Source organism: Danio rerio, chromosome 4 (assembly GCF_052040795.2).
Source record: "Danio rerio strain M-AB ecotype USA chromosome 4, GRCz13ab, whole genome shotgun sequence".
NCBI lineage: Eukaryota > Metazoa > Chordata > Actinopteri > Cypriniformes > Danionidae > Danio > Danio rerio.
In genome coordinates this window covers 51509494-51532500 of record NC_141024.2, presented here as the reverse complement: position 1 = coordinate 51532500, position 23007 = coordinate 51509494, and the positions used below count along the sequence as shown (strand labels likewise).

The 23007-nt window shown below is 36.8% G+C and overlaps 3 protein-coding genes and 6 non-coding genes across 11 annotated transcripts in view; 8 read left to right on the top strand and 1 right to left on the bottom strand.

The window, feature by feature from the left end:
* Positions 1-23007, bottom strand: part of LOC141381695 (uncharacterized) — a 287837-nt gene that overhangs the window by 35697 nt on the left and 229133 nt on the right. The gene's annotated exons all lie outside the window — the stretch shown is intronic.
* The window catches only part of LOC137490940 (uncharacterized), a 627578-nt gene that overhangs the window by 571287 nt on the left and 33284 nt on the right, over positions 1-23007 (top strand). The gene's annotated exons all lie outside the window — the stretch shown is intronic.
* On the top strand, positions 7390-7471 carry trnal-uag (transfer RNA leucine (anticodon UAG)). The gene has a single exon. It is a non-coding gene; the product is annotated as a tRNA-Leu (tRNA).
* trnal-uag (transfer RNA leucine (anticodon UAG)) lies at positions 8417-8498 on the top strand. Its single transcript has one exon. It is a non-coding gene; the product is annotated as a tRNA-Leu (tRNA).
* trnal-aag (transfer RNA leucine (anticodon AAG)) lies at positions 10201-10282 on the top strand. Its single transcript has one exon. It is a non-coding gene; the product is annotated as a tRNA-Leu (tRNA).
* Positions 11010-11091, top strand: trnal-aag (transfer RNA leucine (anticodon AAG)). The gene has a single exon. It is a non-coding gene; the product is annotated as a tRNA-Leu (tRNA).
* On the top strand, positions 11295-11376 carry trnal-uag (transfer RNA leucine (anticodon UAG)). The gene has a single exon. It is a non-coding gene; the product is annotated as a tRNA-Leu (tRNA).
* Positions 12314-12395, top strand: trnal-uag (transfer RNA leucine (anticodon UAG)). Its single transcript has one exon. It is a non-coding gene; the product is annotated as a tRNA-Leu (tRNA).
* LOC137491424 (uncharacterized) lies at positions 14563-15788 on the top strand. The gene has a single exon (XM_087249577.2). It carries the CDS (start codon positions 14661-14663, stop codon positions 15264-15266), a length of 606 nt encoding a protein of 201 aa, XP_087105703.1. The 5' UTR covers positions 14563-14660; the 3' UTR covers positions 15267-15788.

Genomic DNA, 23007 nt, shown 5'->3' with positions numbered 1-23007 from the left:
AATAAATATTGGGACTAAAGACAGAACAATAGACAGCATAAACAGAAGACGCAGAAAAACTGTACAATTAAATATTCAGCAAGTGCTTAAGAAACAGAAATTACGAAAGGAAGCAAAAGCAAAACTAAAAACTGACAGAAATGATCTAAGATTTTAGATCATAAAAAAGACTACAAATGATTGATGATTTGTTTCATTTGGATTTTCTTTTGTTTGGATGGCTTGTTTTCTTTTATATTTCTAATGAACAACTTATGTTTGGTTTCAATTAATGTAAGAGGGCTGTCATCCAAAGTGAAGTTTGAAAATGTAATTGCTTTAACAGAAAAATGTGATGTTATATGTATACAAGAGACTGGATGGAATGAAAACATTGTTAATGATTTTAAAAAATGTTGGGATGGGGAAATATTGTATAATAATGACCCAAATAAGAAAAAAGGCATGGCAATATTAATTAGAAGGGGAATAGGATATACATTTGATGTTTTATTTAAAGATAATTATGGAAGGATTTTAACTATTAAAATTATGAATAAGGATGAAGAAATAACAATATGTAATATACATGCTCCAAATGAAGACTTGGAAAGAGTTACTTTTTTTAAAGATCTAAGTGTTTTAATGAGTGGATGGAATAATGTTATTGTTTTAGGAGATTTTAATACTGTTTTAGAAAGAATAGATGTAGATGATCATATGGTGTATAGAGCAGATGTTGTAAGAAGAGAACTGAAACACATGATTGAAAAACATAAATATGTAGATGTATGGAGAGAGAGAAATAGAGCCAAAAGAGAATACTCAAGAAGGCAGTGGGTGAATACAGTTTTAAAACAAAGCAGATTAGACTATGTTTTATGTACAAGGAATTTAGAATCTTTTATTTCAAATATTTTTTACAAGATTTTTAGCTGTAGTGACAATGATTTTCTGTATGTAATGATGGATTTCAGTGGAGTTGAAAGAGGACCAGGTGTATGGGTGTTTAATACAGAGCTTTTAAAGAATGATTTTTATAAAATTGAAATGGAAAACATTATTATTAATAGTGTAAATGACGAGTTATATGAGGAAGAAATAAGTGTGTGGTGGGACAATGTAAAATTAGAGGCCAAAAGATTTTCAATAGAATGTTCAAAGAAAATGCAGAAAGCCAAAAGAGCTAAAGAAAGACAATTAAACAAAGAATGGGAGAATGAAATGGAAAAGATAACAGAAGGAAATATGGATATTAGGAGAATAGTGATATTAGAAGAGAAACTGAAAAAACTAGAAGAGGAAAAATGTATGGGAGCTAGAATAAGAAGTAAGATAAAAAATACAGTGGAAGGAGAAAGAAGTACAAAGTTCTTTTATGATCTAGAAAAAACACGACAAAAAGCAGATTTGATAAAGAATGTCTCAACAAAAGGGAAAACTGTCAAAGATAAAGAACGTATTTTAAGAACCGTTAAAGATTTCTGTGGAACTTTGTTTAAAGCAAAAGGAGTTCTTGAAGAAGATAAGGATTTTTTATTAAATCAAATAAAGGTTAAAGTAAGCGAAGAGGATAAAAAACTGTGTGATGGTGATATAACTGAAGAGGAGATCAATGAAGCTATAACACAATTAAGTAATGGGAAAAGCCCTGGTTTAGATGGTTTGACATCTGAATTTTATAAGACTTTTAAAGATGTTTTAATTCCAATTTTAAAAGATCTTTTTATTGCTATTTTTAAAAAAGGACAGTTGAGTGAGAGTATGAAAGGAATGATTAAAATAATTTATAAAAATAAAGGTGATAAAGATGATTTGCAAAATTATAGACCTTTAAGTATGCTTAATACAAATTATAAAATATTAGCAAAGATTTTAGCAAACAGGCTTAAAAAGGTAGTTCCCACTCTTATCACTACTAACCAGGCTTATGGTGTTATAGGAAGAGATATAGCAGACACAGTAACAAGCATCAGAGATTTAATCTGGTACATAAAAGAAAAAAAAAGATGAAGGATTTTTATTCAGCATAGATCTAGAAAAGGCTTTTGATAGAGTTGAGCATAGCTATTTATTTGACATAATACAAAAATTTGGCTTTGGTGAGAATTTTATTAAGTGGATAAAATGTTTTTATACAGATATTTTTAGTTGTTTTAAAATGAATGGATTTTTAACCGACTACATTGAGATTTCTAGATCTATAAGACAAGGATGTCCTTTATCAGCGTTATTATACACATTAGTTGCTGAACCATTAGGCTTAGCTATAAATGGAGAAAAGGAAATTAAAGGGTTTAAAATAGAAATCAATAGAACAGAACAGAAGATTTTTCAGTATGCTGATGATACCACTCTATTTTTAAAAGATTTTAAAAGTGTTGGAAAAGCTATGGAAATATTTGATAAATATTGTCGAGGATCGGGAGCAAAAGTAAATAAAGAAAAAAACTGAATATATGAAAATGGGAAAAGTAGACGTTCCACAAGGAAATTGGGAATATAAAGAACAAAAAAATTACATAAAGATCTTAGGCATTACACTGGGATATGATGAAATTAAAACTAGAGAAATAATTTGGGATTAACTTATAAATAAAATGGAAAAAAGATTATGTTTTTGGAAACAGAGAGTATTGTTTTTAAAAGGAAAAGTACTGGTATTAAATTCTCTTTTTCTATCTAAGATGTGGTATGTTTTAAGTGTTGTTAGTCTACCTACGTGGGTGTATAAGAAAATAAAAACTATGATTTTAAAGTTTTTATGGGATGATAAACCATCTAAAATTGCATATAACACTATCATAAAAACTGTACAATTGAATATTCAGCAAGTGCTTAAGAAACAGAAATTACGAAAGGAAGCAAAAGCAAAACTAAAAACTGACAGAACTGATCTAAGATTTTAGATCATAAAAAATACTAATGATTGATGATTTGTTTAATTTGGATTTTCTTTTGGTTGGATGGCTTGTTTTCTTTTATATTTCTAATGAACAACTTATGTTTGGTTTCAATTAATGTAAGAGGGCTGTCATCCAAAGTGAAGTTTGAAAATGTAATTGCTTTAACAAAAAAAAAATGTGATGTTATATGTACACAAGAGACTGGATGGAATAAAAACATTGTTAATGATTTAAAAAAATGTTGGGATGGGGAAATATTGTATAATAATGACCCAAATAAGAAAAAAGGCATGGCAATACTAATTAGAAGGGGAATAGGATATACATTTGATGTTTTATTTAAAGATAATTATGGAAGGATTTTAACTATTAAAATTATGAATAAGGATGAAGAAATCACAATATGTAACATACATGCTCCAAATGAAGACTTGGAAAGAGTTACTTTTTTTAAAGATCTAAGTGTTTTAATGAGTGGATGGAATAATGTTATTGTTTTAGGAGATTTTAATACTGTTTTAGAAAGAATAGATGTAGATGATCATATGGTGTATAGAGCAGATGTTGGAAGAAGAGAACTGAAACACATGATTGAAAAACATAAATATGTAGATGTATGGAGAGAGAGAAATAGAGCCAAAAGAGAATACTCAAGAAGGCAGTGGGTGAATACAGTTTTAAAACAAAGTAGATTAGACTATGTTTTATGTACAAAAAATTTAGAATCTTTTATTTCAAATATTTTTTACAAGATTTTTAGCTGTAGTGACCATGATTTTCTGTATGTAATGATGGATTTCAGTGGAGTTGAAAGAGGACCAGGTGTATGGGTGTTTCATACAGAGCTTTTAAAGAATGATTTTTATAAAATTGAAATGGAAAACATGATTATTAATAGTGTGAATGATGAGTTATATGAGGAAGAAATAAGTGTGTGGTGGGACAATGTAAAATTAGAGGCCAAAAGATTTTCAATAGAATGTTCAAAGAAAATGCAGAAAGCCAAAAGAGCTAAAGAAAGACAATTAAACAAAGAATGGGAGAATGAAATGGAAAAGATAACAGAAGGAAATATGGATATTAGGAGAATAGTGATATTAGAAGAGAAACTGAAAAAACTAGAAGAGGAAAAATGCATGGGAGCTAGAATAAGAAGTAAGATAAAAAATACAGTGGAAGGAGAAAGAAGTACAAAGTTCTTTTATGATCTAGAAAAAACACGACAAAAAGCAGATTTGATAAAGAATGTCTCAACAAAAGAGAAAACTGTCAAAGATAAAGAAAGTATTTTAAGAACAGTTAAAGATTTCTATGGAACTTTGTTTAAAGCAAAAGGAGTTCATGAAGAAGATAAGGATTTTTTATTGAATCAAATAAAGGTTAAAGTAAGTGAAGAGGATAAAAAACTGTGTGATAGTGATATAACTGAAGATGAGATAAACGAAGCTATAACACAATTAAGTAATGGGAAAAGCCCTGGTTTAGATGGTTTGTCATCCGAATTTTATAAGACTTTTAAAGATGTTTTAATTCCAATTTTAAAAGATCTTTTTATTGCTATTTTTAAAAAAGGACAGTTGAGTGAGAGTATGAAGAAAGGAATGATTAAAATAATTTATAAAAATAAAGGTGATAAAGATGATTTGCAAAATTATAGACCTTTAAGTATGCTTAATACAGATTATAAAATATTAGCAAAGATTTTAGCAAACAGGCTTAAAAAGATAGTTCCCACTGTTATTACTACTAACCAGGCTTATGGTGTTATAGGAAGAGATATAGCAGACACAGTAACAAGCATCAGAGATTTAATCTGGTACATAAAAAAAAAAAAAAAAGATGAAGGATTTTTATTCAGCATAGATTTAGAAAAGGCTTTTGATAGAGTTGAGCATAGCTATTTATTTGACATAATCCAGAAATTTGGCTTTGGTGAGAATTTTATTAAGTGGATAAAATGTTTTTATACAGATATTTTTAGTTGTTTTAAAATAAATGGATTTTTAACCGACTACATTGAGATTTCTAGATCTATAAGACAAGGGTGTCCTTTATCAGCATTATTATACACATTAGTTGCTGAACCATTAGGCTTAGCTATAAATGGAGAAAAGGAAATTAAAGGGTTTAAAATAGAAATCAATAGAACAGAGCAGAAAATTTTCCAGTATGCTGATGATACCACTCTATTTTTAAAAGATTTTAAAAGTGTTGGAAAAGCTATGGAAATATTTGATAAATATTGTCGAGGATCGGGAGCAAAAGTAAATAAAGAAAAAACTGAATATATGAAGATGGGTAAAGTAGACGTTCCACAAGGAAATTGGGAATATAAAGAACAAAAAAATTACATAAAGATCTTAGGCATTACACTGGGATATGATGAAATTAAAACTAGAGAAATAATTTGGGATGAACCTATAAATAAAATGGAAAAAAGATTATGTTTTTGGAAGCAGAGAGTATTGTTTTTAAAAGGAAAAATACTGGTATTAAATTCTCTTTTTCTATCTAAGATGTGGTATGTTTTAAGTGTTGTTAGTCTACCTACGTGGGTGTATAAGAAAATAAAAACTATGATTTTAAAGTTTTTATGGGATGATAAACCATCTAAAATTGCATATAACACTATCATTGGAAAGGTGGATGAGGGAGGACTAGGACTTATAGATCCATGGATAAGAATGAAAAGCATGAGAATTAAAACATTAAAAAAGTTTTTAAATGAAGACAATATTCCATGGAAAAGCATAATGAGTTATTTTATTAATAAATGTGGACAAATAGGAGATGATTTCTTATGGATGGCATTTAAAGACCGCATGATAGAAAATATTCCTGAGTTTTATAAAGAGTTGTTGAGAACATGGAAATGCTTTTATAATAATATACAAACTGAGATTGAAGGGAGAAAACTTTATTTACAGCAACCCTTATTTTTAAATCAGAACAATAAAAGCAAAAAGCAAATGTTTTATGAGAACTGGTATGCAGTGGGTTTTAGACAAGTAAAAGACATTTTATATGAAATAAAACCTGGGTTTTTACCGACTCAAGCAATAATAGATACACTGGAGGAAATAGAAGATGTAGATGATAAAGAAAAAATTGAAGATCAATACAAGAAGTTAAAATTAGCATTACCAGATCACTGGATCAAAACTATCGATGAGAATAAAAAAGAAACTGAAAATAGAAAAATAAAAGTTTTTTTAAAAATGGATGAAGATAAAATTAGTATCAATGATTGTCCTATCAAGATGTTTTATACATGTTTGTGTAATACTGTGTTTAAAAAACCTAAATCAAGAGAATTTTGGGAAAAGTTATTTGATAACTTTGATACTTCAAGTATATGGAAAAATGTAAGATCAATTTTAAAAAGTCCAGCATTGGAAAACTTTGATTTTATGTTAAGACACAACTGCATAATGACAGAGATTATCTTTAAAAAGATTGGGGTATCACAAGATGATTTGTGTAAAGTGTGTTTGGAAAAAAAGGAAGGCGTGTTACACCTATCTTTAAATTGTAAAAAGTTGAGTGATTTTATGAAGATGCTGAAAACAATGGTGTGTAATTTTATGTATGATGAAAACATTATTTTAGAAGAATGGGATACACTGTTTTTATTTGGTTTTAATGGGAAAACAAAAAATAAGTTTGCTCTTAATTATATGTTGACTCTTGCAAGATTTACAATATGGAAAAGAAGAAATATTATGAAACAAAAGAAAAAAGAAATTCCATTGGTTTTGTTGTACAAACAGATTGTGACTGAGGAAATAATGGTTATATATGACTATTGCAAAATGTATGAAAAGATGGACATTTTTGAAAAATGTATTACAAAAAATAATCCATATATTGTACAAACTTGGACTGGTTTTGAAGTTTTCTTACCTGGAGATTTTTAAATATTTTATCTTTTAAATATTTGTATGTATAAATGTCATGATTGTTGATGATGTATTTTTTAATAAAGAAAAAAAAAAAAAAAGCTTGAATCTGCTCAGGAGCAAATGTCTTTCCCACGATAAGATTGCAACATCTTAAAGTCTGCACTGGAAGTCTCTCTCTGCCATTGCTCGTTTTAGCAAGAGCACCCTATTGAAACAGGAACAGTAAAGATTCACAATTAGAGTAGTAATACTCTATAACTGGATTTGAATATAATAACAAAAACAATGTGGGGTCTGCTGTGATGGAATCAGTAACTTTCACTCTTTTGTGAAACAACAGTTACCTTGTAATCAGGTGCTTAAATGCATCGCAGCTGGCTGCCGTAAGGAGAAGACTTCAAATGCCTTGAGGTGTGCTCAAATAGAGACAGAACTGTGGTTGACAGGAAGGTGGGAGTGCTTCCTAATCTGGTATTAAGGAGGTCTCTTTCTTTGTGGAGGAGCTCCAGCTAGGCATGGCTAAATTGAACTGATTTCCCAGAGCTGTTGCGCTACTTGAAACAAGTTGGTGTCGAAACTGCTCAGGGAAAGCAGCTTTGAAAGGTAGTGTGGCCGAGGGGTCTAAGGCGCTGGATTTAGGCTCCAGTCTCTTCGGGGGCGTGGGTTCGAATCCCACCGCTGCCAGATGTGGTTTTAAACACGGCCAAACTGCTTTAGTGTGTGCGCGTTCGCAGTGAACGCTGGAAGTGAGAGAGTAAATTTAAGTCGTCAACTAGTCAGTATAATGTGTTCTTTGAAACTCACGGCAGACTCGTTGGTGTGACAGCAACACATCCCCAAGCTCGAATCTGCTCAGGAGCAAGTGTCTTTCCCACGATTAGATTGCAGCATCTTAAAGTCTGCACTGGAAGTCTCTCTCTGCCATTGCTCGTTTTAGCAAGAGCACCCTATTGAAACAGGAACAGTAAAGATTCACAATTAGAGTAGTAATACTCTATAACTGGATTTGAATATAATAACAACAACAACGAGGGGTCTGCTGTGATGGAATCAGTAACTTTCACTCTTTTGTGAAACAACAGTTACCTTGTAATCAGGTGCTTAAATGCATCGCAGCTGGCTGCCGTAAGGAGAAGACTTCAAATGCCTTGAGGTGTGCTCAAATAGAGACAGAACTGTGGTTGACAGGAAGGTGGGAGTGCTTCCTAAGCTGGTATTAAGGAGGTCTCTTTCTTTGTGGAGGAGCTCCAGCTAGGCATGGCTAAATTGAACTGATTTCCCAGAGCTGTTGCGCTACTTGAAACAAGTTGGTGTCGAAACTGCTCAGGGAAAGCAGCTTTGAAAGGTAGCGTCGCCGAGCGGTCTAAGGCGCTGGATTAAGGCTTCAGTCTCTTCAGGGGCGTGGGTTCGAAACCCACCGCTGCCAGGCAGTCCTTTTAGGATGCTTGAGAATGACCTCTCTGCTTGAGCAAACAGACTTGCGAAGAGATACTGCATGCTTCCGCTCACATCCAAATGTAGACTCCTTGGCCAAAGTTGAAGGGCTTCACTAGGAAGCTCTGCGTCCTCTCTGCTGTTCTGCTTCCGTAAAATTGGGCAGAAAACGGACCACTGCATGAATTCATCTAGGGTAGCGTGGCCGAGGGGTCTAAGGCGCTGGATTTAGGCTCCAGTCTCTTCGGGGGCGTGGGTTCGAATCCCACCGCTGCCAGATGTGGTTTTAAACACGGCCAAACTGCTTGAGTGTGTGCGCGTTCGCAGTGAACGCTGGAAGTGAGAGAGTAAATTTAAGTCGTCAGTATAATGTGTTCTTTGAAACTCACGGCAGACTCGTTGGTGTGACAGCAACACATCCCCAAGCTCGAATCTGCTCAGGAGCAAGTGTCTTTCCAAGTGTGCCGCAAGCCTACGTTTGAGTGAAGGTTTCGGCCGTTAGATCGCCCCCTGGGGGCTGGCTGCAGTACAAGTCATAAAGCCCGCCTCCTCCGTGTTAATGAAGGAGACTTGAGCCCAAATAAAAAAAAATATTACACTTGCAATAAAATGTCCCAAAAGATAGTTCTGGTGGATTAAGGCACTGGTTATTGTGCTGAAATAGGTGCAGATCTTCATTTTTGTAAACAGTTTGTTTTTAGCAGTAATTTAATGCTGGGCGTGTCATCGTGATTGACAGCTGTGATTGACAGTTTCTCAAAGCGCGGCGTCTGAGCTTCGGCAGGAGACTGAAGTAGACTGAAGTGTTATTATTCGATTTCTGTGTTATTTTACCATGACAAAATGAGTTCAGCAGTAAACTATAGTTTCTGACATACATGATCCTGGTGGAACACTGTTTATTCGCTAAGTTCAGGGCTTTTTTCGGGCTTTATTAGTTTGCTGATACACGCCTAGCCACCCAGATAGCAAAACACAGTTCCGGCTAGATTCTCGCCTGCCGGAGACTTATCTCTTAGAGCTCAGACTGACTAATGTTACCTCTGCTGGACCTACTCCGGATGCCTGGACTCACTGCCCGATTCCAGTCCGAGTCAATCGAGCCAGATGCGGCGGCCGAGCGAGCAGGCGCTGCCGCATGCGAGCTGGAATCAGCCCGCGACGCCGCGAGTAAGTTATGCGCTGCGGCCTGGAGCTGGCGCGATTGAATATATAAAACCCTCATATTTGTTAACGTTATTACGTCCATTTGTGTTGATATGACAGCAAACGCATGCTGAGAAGTTCGGGGGGCGTAGTTGATTTTACATAAAGCGTTTGATTGGAAGCTCGACTCTGCTCATTTTCGCGGCTCCTCCTCTGGCTCCATCAGACAATCCTTCTGCGCATGTCTGGCTCCAATTTCAGCAGTCTTTTGCGACAGTTTGTGCCCGTCAAGCAGGCGTTTTGCCCTCAAGGCGTTCAATGGGAAAAAGGGCTGTCGCGTCGTCCATATTTTTTACAGTCATTGTGTCTTTCCCACGATTAGATTGCAGCATCTTAAAGTCTGCACTGGAAGTCTCTCTCTGCCATTGCTCCTTTTAGCAAGAGCACCCTATTGAAACAGGAACAGTAAAGATTCACAATTAGAGTAGTAATACTCTATAACTGGATTTGAATATAATAACAACAACAACGTGGGGTCTGGTGTGATGGAATCAGTAACTTTCACTCTTTTGTGAAACAACAGTTACCTTGTAATCAGGTGCTTAAATGCATCGCAGCTGGCTGCCGTAAGGAGAAGACTTCAAATGCCTTGAGGTGTGCTCAAATAGAGACAGAACTGTGGTTGACAGGAAGGTGGGAGTGCTTCCTAATCTGGTATTAAGGAGGTCTCTTTCTTTGTGGAGGAGCTCCAGCTAGGCATGGCTAAATTGAACTGATTTCCCAGAGCTGTTGCGCTACTTGAAACAAGTTGGTGTCGAAACTGCTCAGGGAAAGGTAGCGTGGCCGAGCGGTCTAAGGCGCTGGATTAAGGCTCCAGTCTCTTCGGGGGCGTGGGTTCGAATCCCACTGCTGCCAGGCAGTCTTTTTAGGATGCTTGAGAATGACCTCTCTGCTTGAGCAAACAGACTTGCGAAGAGATGCTGCATGCTTCCGCTCGCATCCAAATGTAGACTCCTTGGCCAAAGTTGAAGGGCTTCACTAGGAAGCTCTGCGTCCTCTCTGCTGTTCTGCTTCCGTAAAATTGGGCAGAAAACGGACCACTGCATGAATTCATCTAGGGTAGTGTGGCCGAGGGGTCTAAGGCGCTGGATTTAGGCTCCAGTCTCTTCGGGGGCGTGGGTTCAAATCCAGATTGCAGCATCTTAAAGTCTGCACTGGAAGTCTCTCTCTGCCATTGCTCCTTTTAGCAAGAGCACCCTATTGAAACAGGAACAGTAAAGATTCACAATTAGAGTAGTAATACTCTATAACTGGATTTGAATATAATAACAACAACAACGTGGGGTCTGGTGTGATGGAATCAGTAACTTTCACTCTTTTGTGAAACAACAGTTACCTTGTAATCAGGTGCTTAAATGCATCGCAGCTGGCTGCCGTAAGGAGAAGACTTCAAATTCCTTGAGGTGTGCTCAAATAGAGACAGAACTGTGGTTGACAGGAAGGTGGGAGTGCTTCCTAATCTGGTATTAAGGAGGTCTCTTTCTTTGTGGAGGAGCTCCAGCTAGGCATGGCTAAATTGAACTGATTTCCCAGAGCTGTTGCGCTACTTGAAACAAGTTGGTGTCGAAACTGCTCAGGGAAAGGTAGCGTGGCCGAGCGGTCTAAGGCGCTGGATTAAGGCTCCAGTCTCTTCGGGGGCGTGGGTTCGAATCCCACCGCTGCCAGGCAGTCCTTTTAGGATGCTTGAGAATGACCTCTCTGCTTGAGCAAACAGACTTGCGAAGAGATACTGCATGCTTCCGCTCACATCCAAATGTAGACTCCTTGGACAAAGTTGAAGGGCTTCACTAGGAAGCTCTGCGTCCTCTCTGCTGTTCTGCTTCCGTAAAATTGGGCAGAAAACAGACCACTGCATGAATTCATCTAGGGTAGCGTGGCTGAGGGGTCTAAGGCGCTGGATTTAGGCTCCAGTCTCTTCGGGGGCGTGGGTTCGAATCCCACCGCTGCCAGATGTGGTTTTAAACACAGCCAAACTGCTTGAGTGTGTGCGCGTTAGCAGTGAACGCTGGAAGTGAGAGAGTAAATTTAAGTCGTCAGTATAATGTGTTCTTTGAAACTCACGGCAGACTCGTTGGTGTGACAGCAACACATCCCCAAGCTCGAATCTGCTCAGGAGCAAGTGTCTTTCCCACGATTAGATTGCAGCATCTTAAAGTCTGCACTGGAAGTCTCTCTCTGCCATTGCTCCTTTTAGCAAGAGCACCCTATTGAAACAGGAACAGTAAAGATTCACAATTAGAGTAGTAATACTCTATAACTGGATTTGAATATAATAACAACAACAATGTGGGGTCTGCTGTGATGGAATCAGTAACTTTCACTCTTTTGTGAAATAACAGTTACCTTGTAATCAGGTGCTTAAATGCATCGCAGCTGGCTGCCGTAAGGAGAAGACTTCAAATGCCTTGAGGTGTGCTCAAATAGAGACAGAACTGTGGTTAACAGGAAGGTGGGAGTGCTTCCTAAGCTGGTATTAGGGAGGTCTCTTTCTTTGTGGAGGAGCTCCAGCTAGGCATGGCTAAATTGAACTGATTTCCCAGAGCTGTTGCGCTACTTGAAACAAGTTGGTGTCGAAACTGCTCAGGGAAAGCAGCTTTGTAAGTTAGCGTGGCCGAGCGGTCTAAGGCGCTGGATTAAGGCTCCAGTCTTTTAGGGGGCGTGGGTTCGAATCCCATCGCTGCCAGGCAGTCCTTTTAGGATGCTTGAGAATGACCTCTCTGCTTGAGCAAAAAGACTTGCGGAGAGATACTGCATGCTTCCGCTCACATCCAAATGTAGACTCCTTGGACAAAGTTGAAGGGCTTCACTAGGAAGCTCTGCGTCCTCTCTGCTGTTCTGCTTCCGTAAAATTGGGCAGAAAACGGACCACTGCATGAATTCATCTAAGGTAGCGTGGCTGAGGGGTCTAAGGCGCTGGATTTAGACTCCAGTCTCTTCGGGGGCGTGGGTTTGAATCCCACCGCTGCCAGATGTGGTTTTAAAGGGCCATGAAACCCCCTCTTTTCAGCAGGGTGTTTTCACACCTCTACTTTGGAAAAAGTCAGAAAAGTGGGCGTGTCTAGCTCTGTTTAGGGGGGGAGTGTCAGAGGAAGAAACTTGGCTTGGTATGGGAGTATCTATTTGGGCGCGCTGAATTTCAGAGTCAAAACACACACCCACAGCGGACAATGTGACTGTGTTTACATGGACATCTGTAGTCGAATTATTTGCCAAATTATTAAATGGTGGACTTTAACTGCAGTTTGGCTCTTTCATTCAGGGAATTCATTCATGTCCCTTGCGACAAACGAGATATTTGATTCGAGGAACTGCTCTAAGCGTGTATTTGTCATGCAATGTTTGATACCGCACGGCGAATGAGAGAAAAAAAAAACTCAGCATTTCCCGGAAACTTGGATGCACACGGCAGGTAGCATCAGAAAGCCGCGTGTGTTATTCCGGTCACACAATCCAACACAAGTTTATAGTTTGGTTGTAACTGTTAGTGCAAACTTGTTTACACTCGGTGCAATAGTTTGTTTGATACGAATAAAATACGAACTGAATAAACAAAGAGCACTGGTCGCTCACTTACCAAATCTGTAGAGACAGGACAATCACCAGCAACAAGAGCCGCGTCTTTATTTAGAGGAGACTAACGTTACAAGCGAATCCGGTGCCCGCAAATCCGGCTGTGTCCGCATACGCTGTTAGCGGATACGCTTCGTGGAGGGGGAACTGGAATTCCAGAAGGGAACAGAATCGACTGCTACACCGGATCTCAGCGTTAGCAGATCAGAACAGCTCTCAGGTAAACAATAATCCTCCTTAGACACGTAAGTTATTGTTGTCGCGCGTCGCGTACACTTAATCCACACGAGTCTGCGCTCTCACAGAGAGAAAATAAAAACGAAACTTAACTGCAGCAAACTATAAAAGCAACACTTCACGCTTGTTTTGCCAACACAACGTGGCGTCTTTGTCGTCTACACTCTGACAGTAATGAATATTAATGAAGTTGCACAATAGAGCGCGCTGATTGGTTTGAACCAAGCCTTACTCATGCATTAATGCATCACACTGTAAGACGTAATAAGACTCACTCTGGCACAGACGCCCAGTCTGCACGCTGGAATACAGGCTATTATGTCATGACCGTGACGCAGCTTAAAAAATTCGTTTCAAACCGGAAGTACGAATTTGCTTGAAATAACGCAAAAACAACCAATTTACACTTTTTAGTGAAATATAAGTGTCCTAATAGTGTTTTTAGCAGTGTGGGACACATATACGACTGTCAACAGCTCAAAAAATGTGTTTTGGTGTTTCGTGACCCTTTAAACATGGCCAAACTGCTTGAGTGTGTGCACGTTCGCAGTGAACGCTGGAAGTGAGAGAGTAAATTTAAGTCGTCAACTAGTCAGTATAATGTGTTCTTTGAAACTCACGGCAGACTAGTTGGTGTGACAGCAACACATCCCCAAGATCGAATCTGCTCAGGAGCAAGTGTCTTTCCCACGATTAGATTGCAGCATCTTAAAGTCTGCACTGGAAGTCTCTTTCTGCCATTGCTCCTTTTAGCAAGAGCACCCTATTGAAACAGGAACAGTAAAGATTCACAATTAGAGTAGTAATACTCTATAACTGGATTTGAATATATTAACAACAACAACTTGGGGTCTGCTGTGATGGAATCAGTAACTTTCACTCTTTTGTGAAATAACAGTTACCTTGTAATCAGGTGCTTAAATGCATCGCAGCTGGCTGCCGTAAGGAGAAGACTTCAAATGCCTTGAGGTGTGCTCAAATAGAGACAGAACTGTGGTTGACAGGAAGGTGGGAGTGCGTCCTAAGCTGGTATTAAGGAGCTGTCTTTCTTTGTGGAGGAGCTCCAGCTAGGCATGGCTAAATTGAACTGATTTCCCAGAGCTGTTGCGCTACTTGAAACAAGTTGGTGCAAAAACTGCTCAGCGAAAGCAGCTTTGTAAGGTAGTGTGGCCGAGCGGTCTAAGGCGCTGGATTAAGGCTACAGTCACAACAAGAAATAACGACTGATGAAAAACCCACACTCACTAAAAAGACTTTATCACGTGGAAGATCTCGGAAATCCAAGTCTAGGTGTAATTACAGCTGTAAACAGAGTAAAAAGAGTTTCTGTCAAAAGCCAAACCTTGATGTTCACACTAGAAAGAAACCTTACACCTGCAAACAGTGTGGAAAAAGCTTCTATAATACAGGAAACTTAACAGTGCACATGAGAATTCACACTGGAGAGAGGCCGTACACATGCCAACAGTGTGGAAAAAGCTTCTATTCTACAGGAAACTTGGCAGTGCACAGAAGAATTCACACTGGGGAGAGGCTCTACTCTTGCCCTCAGTGTGGAAAGAGTTGTAAGCAAAATGGCAATCTTGAAACCCACATGAGAACACACACTGGAGAGAGAAGCTTTATTTGCACACAGTGTAGGAAAGGTTTTTCTCAAAAACAAAACCTTACCATCCACATGAGGATTCACACTGGAGAGAAACCTTACACATGCACAGAGTGTGGTAAAAGTTTCCCACATACAGGCTCACTCAAACACCACATGATAAGTCACACCGGACAGAAGCCGTTTGCATGTGTTCAGTGTGGAAAGAGCTTCACAACCAAAGCTAGCCTCATGAACCACATGAATGGTCACACTGGAACCACATGTGATCATTGTGGAAAGAGTCTCGCATGCAAAGACTCCATTAAGCAACACATGAAGACTCACTTAGGAGAGCGTTTTCGATGCAGTGAGTGTGGAAAGGTCTTTAAACATAAAAGAAGCCTCATCAATCACATGAAGCTTCACAATGGAGAGAAAATATGAGGCCTTGTCCAGCGGAGCTTAAGGCTTTCCCGGGATAGCATCTCGGGACAAGTGTAAACTCTTGAATACATCTCAAGTTACTGGAATGAAACCCTTTGAACCTGAAGATTTAAACTCAATAACTGAAGAGGGGTGAAGATGTACCAGATTGTGAGAGTTTCTACAGGGCTGCAATGAAGCAAAATAACTCTATATGTGTTTCAAGTTATTATGAACTGAGAACCAAATTTGTGCACATTGCACACTGCAATCAAATGGTCGGCACTGAAAAGAGAATTAGAAAGATTAGGGAGGAGAAAATGTTTGGGGAGATTCAGAGAAAACTGTCCTACACTCTTAGATTGTGTTTTTGATCGTTCACATTGTTTGATTTTTACTCCCTTGAACAAACAGATTTGCCTCCAATTTTGGGCTTTTGTCTGCAGTGTCACAAAACTTGTTGGTGAATCGGCCGGTGTAAACTTGCAGTGACAGTGAGAGACTGATGCAGACTCCATAAAGCCCTGTTCAGACTACACAATGCCATTTGCCAGTTACCACAGATCAGATTTGTGTCAGATTATGAGATTTTGACTTGATTAAATCTTGATGAGTTGTGGGTAACAAATGAAGACTTTGGTTTCAAAACACTACACATTTATTTTGATGGACTGATTTTAGAAAATAAAAAAGTTTTCCTCATGAAGACAATTAAACTTTCTGTAAACAACTGGTTACCTTTGAAGAGATGTTCATGTGAAAACTCCCACATTACTACAAATAAATCTGTGTATGGGAAGCCCAGTGTTGCTATTGTGAATGAGAATATGAGTGATTTGTTAGCTTACATGCTAATTCCAGTACTCAACAGATTACTGAAGCACTTCAGCTATCTGTTTATTCAAATTCTATATATATATATATATATATATATATATATATATATATATATATATATATATATATATATATATATATATATATATATAATTTGAATGAACTGATAGCTGAAGTGCTTCAGTAATCTGATACTGGGTTTCCCACCTAGCATTGCTGTTAGTAATAGTAGTCACACACACACATGTATATATATATATATATATATATATATATATATATATATATATATATATATATATATATATATATATATATATACACACACACACATATGTGTGTGTGTGACTACTATTACTAACAGCAATGTTAGGTGGGCAAAATAAAACTGAAAAAGGATAGTTTTTTTTAAAACTAGTATGGGTCTATAAATCTCATTGTCACCCTTTAAAAGGTTTAAAAACCAACATTTATAAATTTATATATTTATGAATGAAGAATTTTTTGCAAAGCATAAATGGTTATTAACTACTTAATGCTGTGTACAATTTTCTTTAGTCACATTAAATTTAACTCGTTTATTGCAAAAAGGGTTTACATGAATATTGACATGAGACATGAATATATGCAATTCAAGAGTTTCCACTTAGATATGCTTGGCACTTATAGCAGGTTTGGCATGCTGTCCCGGGAGAGAACCCTGAGCTCGGAGATATTTGAGCCCAGGGCTCCCGCCCGGTCTAGAAGCATATCAGGAGAACCGAGATCAGGTAGGTCTCGATCGCTCCCCCTTTAGAAGGAGAGAAAAAGGAGGAGATGGGGTGGAAGGGGGGATTCTTCCAAAATGAAGATAGTGCAATGGGGAGAAAGTGATCCATTTATACTAAGCTAGGATCATTCTAATTGGATTATTACTGATTACGGATGAGTGGCCAGCGGTGCACAATCATATCACGTGCTCCTCTCGAAATTAGTTTATTAAACTTCACTTATAAAAAACATGCTCAGTGTTTTCAATATGAATTCTTTTGATGGATACACATCATCAATCATTTAAACTAAAGTTCTTTAATTTTGGGGAGAATTGAAAAAGAAATGTAACTTGTCTTATTTTTCTAATTCCTGTGAATTAAAATCTTTAAAAATAAACGAGGTCTGAGCTGATTATGATGAAGCCTTTGAATAAGAATATTCATTTAAAACTTATTATTACATTTTGGATCTCTAAAAATAAAGATGGAAGAGAGAACATTACAGAATAGTGTGAAAGAAAACCTCTGATCAATACTGTGATGTTTTTAGGGATAATATTAATTATTGTTTTAAACTCTTTAGGGTGACAAGCAAAACCCTGTTTAAAGAATGGGTTGAATAATTTTAATTAACAAAAAGATTGTCATTTCAAGTTAAAAAATCAAATGTGATTATAATCTATTTTAACAAGTTTCCATTTAATTTTGATGAGATGACCAGCACCAAAGCCACTCCTTCCCCCTTCTCCATCAATAGAATATCCACCTGTTACCTCAGATGCAACTGAGCTTTTACTATAGCTCCGACTTTGATTTTGGCCACAACCAGCATCAGCAGTACCACCAGCTCCACTGGAAACATGTACAGAGATGCTGAAGCACTGGGAGCCACTGGACAATATACCACATGTCCCCTCAAACTACTTAATACAGTGATCTTTTTTTTAGCTCTGCACAGTTGCCAGACATTCAGAATCGCTCCCCAGTAAACATCAGAAACAGGTGGGTTCAACAAAGGTTGTACAACAAATAGTTGTAAATATTATAATATACAGCCCCTTTAAAAGTTTGGAATATTTTATAATGAGCTTATTGTGCTCACTAAAACGTTATTGGATTTTTAAATCACTGTTCTTTTATTAAATGTTCTTTAAAATATAATTTATTCACGTTTAAGCCTGAATTGTACGCATGATTAGTCTTCAGTGTCATGATTATGGAGGCCCAAGAGTACGGTGGCCGGGAAGTGCAAAACAACATAAAGTTTGAAACACTTTTACAAAGCTCGAGACAAATTTACATTTTGAAAAACATGTTTACCTATCATCAGACACAATTACATAGGGAAAACAATTTTACCAAGGACGAAACAAATTTACATTTTAGAAAACAAATTAACAAGGCGCAAAACACTTTTACAAATCCCGAAACAAATTTACAATTACAGATTCCCTACGGAGAGGGAATGTACCACACCCCGGAAGTGACGTAGAATGTACCACACACCGGTAGTGACGCGGGGTAAAGTTGTTGTTGTTGCTGGTGAGCACGGTAAATTCGCGCTGTGGAGTACATGGCGTAAACAAAGTTTATGGTGACCGAACATGGACAGCGGTCGAGGGTTGTTTTGCCCGTTTTGTGGCAAACACATGAGCAGCTTAACACGGTTTTGCTTTGCAAGTGGTCGGTGTTTAGAGTTTATAAAGGACGCGGAACAGACGGAAACACCAGACATGCTGCATCAATGTGTTCAATATTTTTATGAGATCCACTCGTACGCTGTAATCGTGAACATGATGTCAAGTCTACATGGTGTAAACCTCTGCTTGAGGACTCTGAACAGTAAACTGATGGAAGCCTGTGTTATGGTTTAACTGGTGTCCGTGTTAACTGAGGCCCCCTTTCAGATGTGCAAACTATCCACGTTTGCAGATTGACAGATTCGTCACTTTTTCACAGCAACATGCCATACCAAATAAAGATTCTTATTACTTGGTGTCAGTGTAAACATTGTTGATTCAATATTTGTGTGGCAGAACAGCATAAACCAAAATTAATCTAAAGAAATAAATATAAATGACATGTCATCAACGGGATTCAAACCCAAGTCACAAGGTTCTACATGAGTATCAACCGATTTATCCAACCGAGCTACTCCACTGTACGAGTTAAACTTGGTTTTGTTATCTTATCAGTCAACAAGTGTTTCCATGTACTTGCATTTACATGTTTCTATGCACTCTTACGCTGATATTTTCTCAGAATAGCCCTAATATGTTTTATCACAGTTAGTCAAACCATGATTTTTATAGTTGTAGACTTGTGGTAACTTGTCTACAAAGTCACACACGAGCTGGATATTATTGATATTTTACAGTGTGTGTGTTACATTCCGGTTCACTACCAGTGTGTGGTACATTCTATGTCACTTCCGGGGTGTGGTACATTCCCTTTCCGTAGGGAATCTAATTGTAAATATGTTTTGGGATTTGTAAAAGTGTTTTGCGTCTTGTTAATTTGTTTTCTAAAATGTACATTTGTTTCGTTCTTTGTAAAATTGTTTTCCCTGTGTAATTGTGTCTGATGATAAGTAAAAGTGTTTTTCAAAATCTAATTTTGTCTCGAGCTTTGTAAAAGTGTTTCAAACTTTATAATGTTGTTTTTGCACTTCCCGGCCACCGTACAAGAGTGCTAGTTAGAAAATCCAAGACTCAAATGATCAATTTAATTATTGAAGTACAAAAATGTCTTCATTTTCTTGTCGGCTTAGTCCCTTTATTAATCTGGGGTTGCCACAGCGGAATGAACCGCTTTTTACGCAGCGGATGCCCTTCCAGCTGCAACCAGTCTCTGGTAAACACCCACACACACATTTACACACACACACTCATACACTATGGACAATTTAGCCTATCCAATTCACCTGTACCGCATGTCTTTAGACTGTGGGGGAAACCGGAGCACCCGGAGGAAACCCACATGAATGCAGGGAGAACATGCAAACTCCACACAGAAACGCCAACTGAACCGAGGCTCGAACCAGCGACCTTCTTGCTGTGAGGGGACAGCACTACCTACTGCGCCACCCAGCATAAAAATGTACATAAATAAATCACAATTTAAATGTTTTTAAATGTCATTTAATTATCAATAAAACAATGCATTACAAATACATTTTAAATATATAAATAGACACTTTTATTACTGTATTATTATTTAATCCATGTTTTAAAGGCTGATTAATCAAACAGTAAAAAATTGTATTAATAAATCACAAAACACATTTTAAACAGCTTTTTAAATAAGCATTTGGCTAATGCTTTTCTCCCTATTTGCTGTTTGGTTTTCTTTTTCTTTTGCCACATGCTCTTCTCAAATTAAAAATGAATCAGGTTAAAAATGGCTCTGCTGTAATGAGCTATTGTTTTCCTCTCTTAGGAAAAAAAGACAGTTAACAGTTTTATCTAGATTAAATGACCTTGGTGATAAAGATTTTCTTGGAGATATAGAACAAAATGAACTTCGTATTTTGCCATCAGAGTTAGATTACTATTAAACAGAAAAAGCTAAAGGACCTTTACAATCTAGAGTGAAATGGATAGAGGAGGGGGAGAAAAAATCTTCATATATATATATATTTTTTTATTTAGTAAAGCATAGACAATCTTCTAAAACTATTAATAAACTTAGCATAAATAACAATGTAAGTGAAGAGAAAACTTTGATTGATGATCACATCTATTCATATTATTATATGAATCAAAATTTAATGAGAGTGATTGTGACTTTTTCTTTTCCTTTTCAAAAGATAAAGTTTCTATTATTGATGACAGCTTTTGTGAAATGATGGAATCTGACATTGTTATCTCTGAACTTGATGTTGCTATTTCTCAAATGTTCAATGGAAAATCCCCAGGAACAGACGAAATCACAGTTGAGATTTATAAACATTTTTGGCCAGAGATGGGATTTTTAGTTTTTGAAGCACTTAAGGAATGTATAGAGAAAGAGAACTATCGACTTCTATGAAGCAGGGTTTAATCATTTAGTTCCAAAGCCAAGCAAAGACCAATTATTTTTAGACAATTGGAGACCCATAACTCTTTTGTCCAATGATTTTAAATTGCTCTCTCATGTATTTGCCAATAGACTCAAAAAAGGTAGAGGCGAGATAATAAATGAAACACAATCAGCTTTCATTAAAGTGAGAAGTATTCACAATCATATCAGACTGATACTTGATATGCTCAATTATAGGTACAGATGTTACTACTTCAATGTGTTCCTTGTACCGCCATTCATGCCGCGGCGACGGCGGTGCTTGATGCGCCAGCAGCATTTGACCGCTGGGTGGCACTTTAACCACAGATATTCAGCTTTGCCTTTTCACAATGCTAAACAGACTGTTCTGTAGGCGTAGCTTACTGTATGTGATGTGATGTGTTCAATTAAAATATAATTTTAATTTAGTTTTTCTGGTAATAGACATGCTCTTACACTATACTATGCTGTAGAAAAGATACATGGTGAGAAGTCAAAAAGCTAATATAAGAATTAAGTTATTAGCCTTCAGTGCCCGATTAAATTGCGTTGGGGTGAAAATAATGTTTTGATTTCTTTGACTATCATGGCAATGTTATAATCTCAAATCTTAAACGTGCGCATATGAAAAACAGCAAAATAATATAGATTATCCTGCCGATAGAGCACATCACCTCACAGTTGTGAACTTGCGATCACCTCAACTTACATTTAATTTTTTTTTTACCTGGTTTATTGTAAACTTATTAAGTGCAAAGAGGATTCGTTTTGGAAAATAGAATTGAAGAAATGAAAGACAACTAAAATGAAAGCACAAACATTCAGTACAAATAATTAGTCTTAAATAAATAAATAAATAAATAAATAAAGCAGTCTTTTAGTCTAAATATAGAGAGATGTAGTGTTTGCTATTTTGATAGAACTAAGACTAGACATGTTCATTTATATTTTTAATTTACGTTTTTATTTACATTTTCGTTGTTGATTATATTTACGATCTCATTTTATGTTTCAATTATAGTACATAATAATAAACGAATAATGAAAATAAATGAATAATGAAAATATTACATAAATTAAGTCTGGCAGGTTTATTTTTAATAATTTAGTTTCAGTTCCGTTTTTTTGTTTCAAAACGTCAATGTTCTGCTTTAAAGTATAACTGTTGTTTTGTTTTGTTTTTTTACTTAATGGCTCAGTATGTTTTGTATTTTATTTTCATATTCAGTCACCTTGCATATGCGTGTGAAATATAATGCCGCATAACCGCGGAAAAAGAAGAAAAGGCTGTCAGTTAAAGCTAATTAATCAAAATAAGCTATATTAAAATACAGCATTTATGTTAATACAGGCAGAGTGTGAACAAACGGCTAAGATATGTGCTTGCCTTGTCCCGCAAGTTTATTTTTAATAATTTAGTTTCAGTACTATTAATTTTTTTCTCAAAACGTCAATAGCACCTTCAATAATCTAAACATTAAAGATGGACCACAAGATGTGTTGAGTGGCTATATGTGAAGAACAATGGCAAAGCTAAGTGTGATTATTGTAATAAACTAATAAGTTATAAAGCAGAGTCCCGACCAACAGGACTGACTAAGCATATGCGGTTGGCTCATTCTTCACGAATATAGAATTAAAATTATGGCGCGTTAGGTTCATTGTGCATCCTGCAGGTGCAACCAACAAGGGTTGTGCATTTGAGTTTAACTTTTTGAGCGTTATAAGCAGCTCGTTGTTAGTTTTTATTTAAATATATCGAGCCGAAACTAAGCAGCGCATTCTCTCCGCCTCCTCGTTTATAACCAGCGGGACACGCCACTGAAGCAGTGGAGGACACTCCGTCGTTCATAATCTTAGCTGATGTGTCGGAGTCGAAAGAATATATCAAAGAGGAATGTTCTTTTGACAGTCCCGATATGTTCAATCTTTTTTTCCCTGTCATTTCTCTTCAGCAAATTATATTTTTAAAGCTGCTTGATTCTTTTAAAACCGAAAGCAGAGCCCGTCAATTGGTGTTTTTTCATAAGATACTCCTCTATCAAGGTTTTATTTTATGAGTATTCTTTAATGTGCTTTTTAATAGTTTTATTTTATTCAAAGCAGCACCTAAAAGCGAATTTATCCTCAAA

Coding starts and splice junctions, on each gene's coding strand:
- LOC137491424 (XM_087249577.2), top strand. CDS start 14,661: ATGAGAATTCACACTGGAGAGAGGCCGTACACATGCCAACAGTGTGGA.